At 52.1% G+C, this 9172-nt stretch overlaps 1 protein-coding gene across 1 annotated transcript in view; it reads right to left on the reverse strand.

Annotated features, from left to right (window-relative positions):
* LOC105872655 (serotransferrin-like) overlaps positions 1–8668 on the reverse strand; it is a 29387-nt gene extending 20719 nt beyond the window's left edge. Inside the window, exons 1-7 of the mRNA XM_012766832.3 lie at positions 8546–8668; positions 6425–6597; positions 4011–4119; positions 3016–3192; positions 2165–2297; positions 1320–1375; positions 654–832 (exon numbers count right to left, since the gene is read on the reverse strand). Coding sequence (XP_012622286.2) covers positions 654–832; positions 1320–1375; positions 2165–2297; positions 3016–3192; positions 4011–4119; positions 6425–6597; positions 8546–8588 — 870 coding nt within the window. The 5' untranslated portion in view covers positions 8589–8668. The remainder of the gene's footprint in view (positions 1–653; positions 833–1319; positions 1376–2164; positions 2298–3015; positions 3193–4010; positions 4120–6424; positions 6598–8545) is intronic.
* Between the last annotated feature and the right edge of the window lie 504 nt (positions 8669–9172).

The following is a 9172-nucleotide window of genomic DNA, read 5'->3' on the forward strand; positions in this document are numbered from 1 at the left end:
ATTTCAAGAAGCCAGGAGAGAGGGCAATTGGACCTGCTTCTGCTCACCCAGTCTCTCCTCTGCTTGTCACCCTCACGGGGCCAGCCATACCCGATTCCCCTGCACCCACTTCTGTGCCTGTCTCCCCAGATGAGGTGAGATCGCTGAATACAAGAAACACGTCTAGTCCAGAGGTACACTATGTGGTTTCCCCTCAAACTCCTGATGGACAGTTGGGATGGCTGGGTGAGAAGAAGCTGGCTCAGCCCAAACTCCACAGCTCTTGGGAAGTAAAGCCCCCTTACGGTCAGGTGTGTGACATGGGAAGAGACCGTTTCTTTCTGAGGGGGGCCCTGGAGAGCTTCCCTGGGGAGGGGTGTTTGCCCTTGAGCCTCGAAGGCCTGGTTTAGATAGAAAGTTGGAATAGGGCAAAAAGGAGCCTCTGCAGATGTCACTGGCCAGAAAGGTAAGGATGGCAGGTGGTAACACCCGAGGAGGCTCCTTGCTGTTCTGTGAGGAGTCCCAGCTTCAGGAGAAGCTGATCATGTGGGGCATAGCTCCCACTATATCCAGAACACACAAGGACTTCCAGAAGGGCAAGACAGCAGGGAGGAAAATCGCCAAATCCAAGCAGGGGACACTAGGCAGGAGGGAAGGACGGCAGATAGGGATACCTGGGCCTGGTTGAGAATCTCCCAGATCAAGTCCTCCTTGCCATCCACACTTCGGGCCACAACAGCGTGAGAAGGGACCCGGGCCAAGTGGCAGTCCTTGTATTCATCCACTGGCTTCCGGGTGTTGTCCAAGCAGAGCAGCTCATACTGGTCCCTGTCGGCCTTGTTTGGCAGGTTCTCTGTGGGGGAAGCCCAGGTGAGCCGAGTGCAGGAAGAGCCATGGGCTGTGGTGCCCCCTCCCCGCCCTGATCATAGAAAGTGTGAGCTGAGAGGCCTGACCGCTGAGGGCCAGAGAACATGTAGGAAAATGACTTGCCTAAGACCCACCCATAGCCAGATAAAGCAGTGACTGTCCCCATCCTGCCATGAGTCTGATCTCAGTAGGACAACCAGCAAGCCAAAGTCAGAGGGATCAGCCTCCAGTCCTTAGCTACGGCAACACTGCCCCAGAGGCAGAATCACTGTGTATAGAGGTCGAATGACAGAAAGCAGCCCAGGAATCCAAGTGGGGACCCCAAAGTTACCTCTGCACAGGCAGAAACCCAGGCAATGATAAAGGAAAAACATAGTATGCTCATGTTGGACTACTGAGCATGAAAAGTAGGGCAGGGAAAAGAATGCCCACTACCTGGAGGGGCCCTGCTGGGTTCTTCTCCCATTACTTACCAAATATGGTCGCCTGCTTGACAAAGGCCACCTCCCCAGCATCATCCTTCAGGCACCTGTGCAAAAGAAACACATTAGGAGGGTCCTGCAGGGCAGGCCCTTCTCCTGGGCCTAGAGAGTCTGACCACACTGTCTAGCCCTTGTACAAGGATGGAGCCTGAGGGAGGCCTCTGTGCAGTCCCCATTGGGGTGCTGACATCCATGGTACCCCCGAGATGGGAGAACGAGGTGAAGGTCCCTCACCTTATACCCCAAAGAAGCAAAATGCAATTGGAGATATTTTAATGTAGAAAAGAGGTTTTTAAATTTCTGTAATAGAAGATAATGGCATAGTGTCTTCTGAGGGTGGAAATGTTCCCTTGGCCATCTCGAAAACTTTAGGGTATAATCAAGGTACAAAGAGAGCAGGAAAACAGTCACATGAACTGCCTAAATAGGGAAAGTGAGGGGGCAGGAGAGAGGCCAGGACACTGAGCAGACAGCACTGCTGGCATTGAAGGCAGAGGATCAGCCTCTGAACAGTGCCTGGACACTAGACACATGCCTGTCTTTTCAAGCTCTATCCTGTCCAGCAAGAGGGGACACTGGCTAGGTGCAAGAGCTCTGGGGCAGAGAGAGAAAGGTCCCTCAGAAGAGGGGCTTGCTTCTCAGGGTCAGACTAAAGGGAACGTGGGCTGGCCTGGCCTCAGGAGTCCCAAGTCATACCACTGACTCACTGGGAGGGGATCAGGCCTCCCTGATGCCCCTCTAGGCAGGCAGGCCTCTGCTTAGGGCTAGCAAAGAACTCTCACCCTGAGGACATTTGGCACTTTGGCCATGATGGAGCAGCAGACAGTCTTACTCACTTGAAGGCTCCTGAGTAGCCGTAGTACTGTTCAAGGGAGGAACAGCCACACCCTGGACACAGTTGACACAGCTTGGGGAAGGACTCCCCATCCGCACAAGGGACACAGCTGCCCGAGAAGAAATTGGCCACTGCTGCTCAACACAGAGACATGGACCCCAGGGCATGAGTGAGGCTGGCCACAGCCAGTGACATCTCCCAGCCCAGGCTCATCAGGGGCAGGGAGGGACTAACACCAGACAAGTACACACAACCCCAGCTCGCCCTTACTTATGCTAACTCACCACAATCCAGGGTTTCCAAACAGGAACAAGTTCATTTCTGCCCCACCACCCATCCAAGGAAACAGACCTGTGCTTCCCACCAACCAAGGCCTGTCTCAGGCTTTTGTCAGCCCCCCCCCTGCCCTGCCTTGTCAGAGGCTGAACAGCTCAGAGAGGGTTCCCTCTGGGACCCATGCACCAGGGGTGGGAGAACTACCTAGAGAGGTGCAGGCCAACCTCGCAGCCAGCAGACAGCCACCAGAGAAGCCTCTAGGAAAGAACTCCAGAGAAATGGACAAGAGGGCCCAGTCCCCATGGCCCGGGCTGAACGCCTCTGTCGGGCCCTTATGCCCTTTTCTCCACTCAGTGGAATAGCCTCTCATGGGGTGTTGGGAGCTCAGAGCAGAAAAGGCTCAGCTGCCACCTTCCAAGGGCTGCTAGTCCAGCAGACCTGCCAGTTTGAAGCTGGTTAACCTCCCTCCCCCGGCCAGAGTTCGTCACACACGCCCAGATGATCGTGATGGTGGCTGGCGGGGGCATCAGGGGCAGAGACGCCTGCTCGAGGACGCCCACGCTCCTGCCGGCTTACCTCTCTCAAGAGGCTCACGTGGCTCAGGTAAGTCACAGTAAAGTGTGCCAATGGGGATGTTCCACCCCGCGGATCTGCCCAGGCCTGTGTGGCAGGACTTCTTGCCTCGGAGCTCATTCAGCATGAAGCCACTGCCCTTTTTCACCACGGCAACAGCATAATAGTAGGTTTGTGGATCTGCAAAGGGACAGCGTGAGTGGAAGGCCCTCAACCCGGCACAGGAAAACGTTGCTCATCATTACTGGGCTTGTGAGGAGGGAAGGGGAACCCAGAGGGCACATTTATATTGGATTGGGTGATAAAAAAAATAAAATAAAACCCTTCCTAGGCTAGCAGGGGCAAGAAAAGACCACAGAAGGTACATCTATAACACCACCCACCCCTAGGCAAACACAGGGGCAAGAAGGCCACATGCATGTGTGCCCTGAGTGCTCTGCCTGCCCTGGCCCTGCGGTGTGTCCGCCTACACCCACCAAGCCAGGCCCACCGGGAAACCAGAGCTGTGGGGACAGAGGCCCACATTCTCTGCTGCCTCCCTCAAAGTATTTCTTGTCCCCTCGCACAGGCCCGGGGATAGTCAGGTTGATCTCTGAAGATGGCCAGGGCTACTGGGGTCTGACTGTGTGCACCCTAGAGGTCTCTCCCTCCTGCAAGGCACCTATAGCTCCAGAGGCCTCCAGGGACCTTGGACCCACCACTAGATCGCAGTAGCCTTCAGGTCAGGGTGCTCACAGCCTGCTCTGTTTCTCCACTGAGCACATTCCTGGCCCAAGGTCAGTGTCAGGAGCACCAGCCCACTACCAGCCCCAAGTCCACAGCGGCCTTGATCTGTGCCAGTGATGACTGACAGGGCCCCTCGTTTCCCACCCCCTCCCCAGAGATGAATGTTCATTAATATCTAACATCCAGTACCTGCCTTAAAAACACAAAACTCAGCTGCTACCCAGAGAGAACAGGGCCACAGACTTCCTCCTGGGTTTCCAAGGAGAACTTACCTTCTTTGGACCCGTAGAACTCTGCCACGACAGGCTTCAGGTTGTTGGGAGTCAGGCCTGCCTCGTACACCCAACCTGCATCCAGTGTCGCAGCATCTGCTTCGTTTGCCTGGAAGGGAACAGGCCACACCTCGATGAAGCCCTCGCTTCTGAGGAAGGCCCACCTAGGCCCGAACAAGTAGAGAGAGACTAGCAGGGCTCCACAGGTCCAGAGCCGGAAGAACCCCTCACGTGGCCAGCCCGTGCACAACACCGCTGGCTTCAGTTGACTCGGTCTCCCTCAAAAAGGCACAGGGCCACCATGTCCCTCTTCTTCCTTCACAGAGGAAGGGATGGATTATGTTTCCCTTTTCCCTGGTGAAGTATTCATTCCTGGCCAAAAATCCTATCAGGCTTTATTACCCCAGGCAGTTACGGAGGCTTGACCTGGCAGGCCTTGCGGGGGCAGGAGAGGAAAGCTGCCCTTGTCACCTCAGACTCTGTCCACAGCCAGCAGTCTCTGGAGGGGACTGCAGTTCCGGACGCAGCTCTCGCTGGGCCACACTCTTACCTACTTAAATTCCTCTTCTGTGGCCTTCATCCAGAGACCTCTTTATTTTGAGGCTTCCTGTGAGGTCTTCCTCAGGTGTCTTTGTGGAGACTTTGTTCTGGGGGAGGACATCTGTCTCCACACTGACCCAGTACCCAGTACTTGTCCTTCCTGTCCTGGGTCCATAAAACTGTGGGAGCCTTTTGTTCAGGGACTGGGCATTTTCTCTGGGTTTAGCTTCTTGGTTTCACTATGTACTAAGTGATTAAAGCGTTGATTATTACTTCCATTTTTGGTATAATTGTCTACTCTGACACCTGGCTGCTCACCTCTTTTTCCATCTCAGTTCTATTTTCTAAGTGAGAAAATCGAGGCACCGAAAGGTTAGGTCACTTCCCTAGGCCATGTAGCTAGTAAGTCGCAGAACTGGGATTTAAATCGAGGCAGTCTGAGTTTATTTCTTATCTTTCACTGTTGCTTCAGGTTGTTTTATTTTCTAACTTTGTGCTTCTATTAATATGAACCCTCCTCTTTAAATCAACAGGTCACTTTAAATATTATAGTTGCCTTCCCATGGGGTCTAAAATTTATTTTCTCTTTTACATAAATTCTTTTTTTTTTTTTTTTTTTGAGACCAGGTCTCACTCTGTTGCCCAGGCTAGAGTGCCGTGGCACAATCATAGCTCACTGCAACTTCAAACTCCTGGGCTCAAGCAATCCTCCTGCCTCAGCCTCCTGAGTAGCTAGGAATATGGGTGTACACTACCTACCGTGCCCAGCTAATTTTTCTATTTTTTTGTAGAAATGGGGTCTTGCTGTGTTGCCCAAGCTGGTCTCAAACTCCTGGGCCCAAACCCTCCTCCTGCCTTAGCCTCCCAAATTGCTGTATTACAGGTGTGAGCCACTTCACCCAGCCTCTTTACATGAATTCTTAAAGTGAACCAAATTGTCTTTTATATAGACATTTAGAAACATTTTTTTTGTTTGTTTAACATAGCTTTAATCAAAACGGTTTTTCCAGAAATCCTTACAGTTCTCTATCAACACTTCTTGTTGATCAAATTACAAGGCAAAAACTATAGCTCTAAGATCTTTGTAATGTTACAGACAAGTAGTAAGACAGTAAGTAGTCTTTCTAAACAAAATAAAATATCGATGTAAGCCAAACTATATCTTTGTGTAGTTGAAAAATTTTTTAATGGTTGGTGTTTTTTGTTGTTTTATTGTAATAAGATATACATAACATAAAATTTACTATTTTAACCATTTTCAAGTGTACATTTTAGCAGCATTAAGTATATTCAAATTGTTGTGCAGTCATCTCCACCATCAATCTTCCAAAACTTTTTCATCTTCCCAAACCGAAATTCTGTACCCATTAAACAATTCCTCCCTTTGATAGTCTCCATGCCACAGCCCCTGGTAACCATTATTCCACTTTCTATAAAAATTCTGATACCTACTGCAATGTGGATGAACCTTGAAAATATAAGCTAGATATAAAAGAACAAATATTATATAATTCCACTTATATGACACTTTATTCTTCCTCTCTGCATATATCACTCATCTTCTTCCCGATAATATATGAAGAGCTTCCAAACAGGGTTATATAATAATTTAGGTAGTGAACATTCTTGTTTTTTCCCTGAGTTCAGAGAACTTGACGCCTCAAAATAGTTGCCTTTCAGTGTACACTGGCTTTTGCTTTCCAGATACATTAAAGATGGCCTCCCATTTCCATTTTTAAAGTGATTTTAATAGCAATCAGGGTTTACTGCCCCACACCTCAGCGTCCTACCTATGAATAAAGATGTTCCAAAGTGACTGGAGAAGGAGAACGTATAGACTTCCTTCCACTCTCTTTCAGGCAGCAGTGACTTACCGCGATACCCTTGATGCAATCAAGGTGGGAGGCTTTCTTCACGCATGCGAGTCGGGGACCATCTGCTGGAAAGACCTTTTTCATGTTGTCACGGAAACTGGAGCACTTACTGGCCTCATGATCTGACACGGCGCACCATCTCACAGTTTTCTCAGGGTCAGCCAGGCACAGACCTGGGGGAGGGAGGCCAGAGGCATAAGGAACCCACTCCCTGTGCTGGGGGAGAGACAGCGTCACCCTCGAAAGGGGCTTGGCAGCCACATCTGTCCCATCCTCCTCTCACTCCTGTGCATGAGCACTGCACATGGACAGGTTCCACTGCATTCTGAGGCCCTGATGGCCTCCTAGTTTCCTGCTGACCACCCTGTGCTGGCTAGAGAGATGCAGGCATGACCTTCGGCTCCCAACTGGAAAGGGCAGTCTGCTCCTCTGTGTTCCCCTTGCCTCCTTCCCTCACCGTCATGACCTCTGGCCTGCCACAGTGTGCACAGGGCATTTCCAGCCACCTCCATGCCTTGGCTCAACACCACAACTCTGGGAAGCCAGCAGGGTAGGAATGACCACCTTTTAGAGATGAGGGAGCTAGACTCAGAGAATGATGCTTTTTTTTTTTTTTTTTTTTTTTTTTTGTTGCCCAAAGTCACCCCACCTGTTAGTGGCCAAGCCAGGCCCAGAACCTGGGTCTCCAAACTCTTAGTCTGTTACCCAGGGCACAAAAGAAGATAACATTCTGAGTTACTTTGCTCTCTTTGGCCAGTAGTTGTGGGTAGATGGATGAAAAGATAATTAATTTGCCTGTGACACTCATTAGTCATCTTCTATTTAGGAATAACTAGAAACTCCATATATTTAATGGTTTTCCCTATGTTTCCACTGAAACCTCCAATTGTCACCACTCATTTTAGCTGCCATTTAGAGACAAAGCTAAAGCCAGCCATGTGTATAGCAACTAAAATCCATGTGGCTACAGAGATACCCTCTCTATTACATGAGCTTTGGCACTGTCCCCCACGCCCTCCGACATCTCCACTCCCTGGGGGCCAACACGGCAGCGCTGACTCACTGGCTCTGATGAAGATCTACAAAGCACGAGGCACTCGGGGGAGGCCCCCAGTTCTCCAGGATGGATGAGGAAGGACCACAGGGGACTGACTGCCCCAATGCTCCCCAGCTATTCCACCTTGGCCCCACCATGGGAACTCATAGGAGGCATCATGAGTCAGACTCTTCCCAAAATTACCTCTCCTGAGTTCCCAATAAGCAAGAATTTGTCCTCAGTCGGGCATCACCTTGCACAGCCCCAGGAGGTGCCCCAACGGGGGATAAAGGCAAGTAATGTGGGGTCCTCTCTCAAGGAGTTGATAGTTCATCAGGAGAGACATATAACTAAACGTGCAAGTTCCAACAGTGTGGCAAATGCCCCACAAGTGGCAGGCAAACGTTAGAGGACAAAGCGGCCCCCTAGATCAGAAGGTGACAGTGGTGGGGAGCCCTAGGTCACGGGCTCCACAGCAGATGTGTGCAGCATTGTGCCCTGGGACCCGGCACCCATGACCTCACTTGCCCTCCCCGACCCTCCCAGGCAGCTGTGCTATTAATCCACTAGTGAGGAGCTGGGCCAGGATTTGAACCCAAGAAGTCTGGCTCCAAATCCCATGCTCTGAACCACTCGGTAGCCCTGCCTCCTTAGCGGGACATCAACAGCCCAGAGGGCACCAAGGGGACGTCAGGCTCTGAAGAGGACAGGGTCAGATGGGGAGGCCTTGAATGCCACACTAAGAAGCAGTTTGGACTTGAGTCAAGAGACAGCGGTGCAGGGTTTTGGTAAGCTGTGATTAGAAGTGCTCTAACATATTGTGTCCACTGCTGCAAGATCTATTGGACAAGGAAGAGGAGGCAGTGAGTGCGGTGACAGTTGGCCAGAGGCCCAAGGAGGGGCCAGCAGGCACTGGAAGGGCGAGGCATCCCTGAGACAGGGATGTGAAGAAGGTTGAGAGGGGTGTGGCAGAGAGGGGCGAGGAAAGGCACCCAGGCTTCCCGGCTGCCTGCCGGCGGCTGGGTCCAGAAAGCAGGGGACAGCGGGCCGGCGACTCCACGGCCCTTCCTTGCGTCCACACTCACCCAGGACAGCGCAGGCCAGCAGGGCACCCACAGCGAGCCTCATCCTCCCGGTGTGCGGCGCGGCGAGCACAGGCCGACCTGCTTCTGCGCCCCCTCCCCGCGTCCCGCACACTTTTATCCTCAGTGGGGCCAGGCGGGGCCAGCCGGGCCCAATCTTTGACCCCTGTGTTTGTGCAGCCCGGTTGCCCAATCGCGAATCACCCGACCCCCTTTCTTGCTTGCCCCGCTGATCACCTCATTTCCTGAGCTCTAAGGATCAGTGGATGGAAGGAGTCCAGCACAAAAATGCTGATGGGAATGGAAATAAAGCACAATCCGCCCCTTGTTGTTACTGCTGGCTCCGTGCCAGGAGCGAGGCCACAGCGGGCTGGCTCTGCTCCTGACTCCCGGGCATGCTGGAGCCGGTCTGTGCCTCTGGTCCTGTCTGCTGTTTCTACAGATGCGGCCTCTGAGACCAGGAGAAGGGCCGGAACTGCCCCAGATCCCTCACTAAACGGGAGAATGACAGGCAAAACCCTTCCTGGGAGAGGATGCAGGAGAAGCAAGCTGGGATCAAGGTCAAAGAGGTCAGACTCGGCACAGTTCACCCCTCCCGGGGTGTCCCTGGAAAGCCTGCTCCTGGGCTCT

This window comes from Microcebus murinus, chromosome 1 (assembly GCF_040939455.1).
Source record: "Microcebus murinus isolate Inina chromosome 1, M.murinus_Inina_mat1.0, whole genome shotgun sequence".
Classification (NCBI taxonomy): Eukaryota; Metazoa; Chordata; class Mammalia; order Primates; family Cheirogaleidae; genus Microcebus; species Microcebus murinus.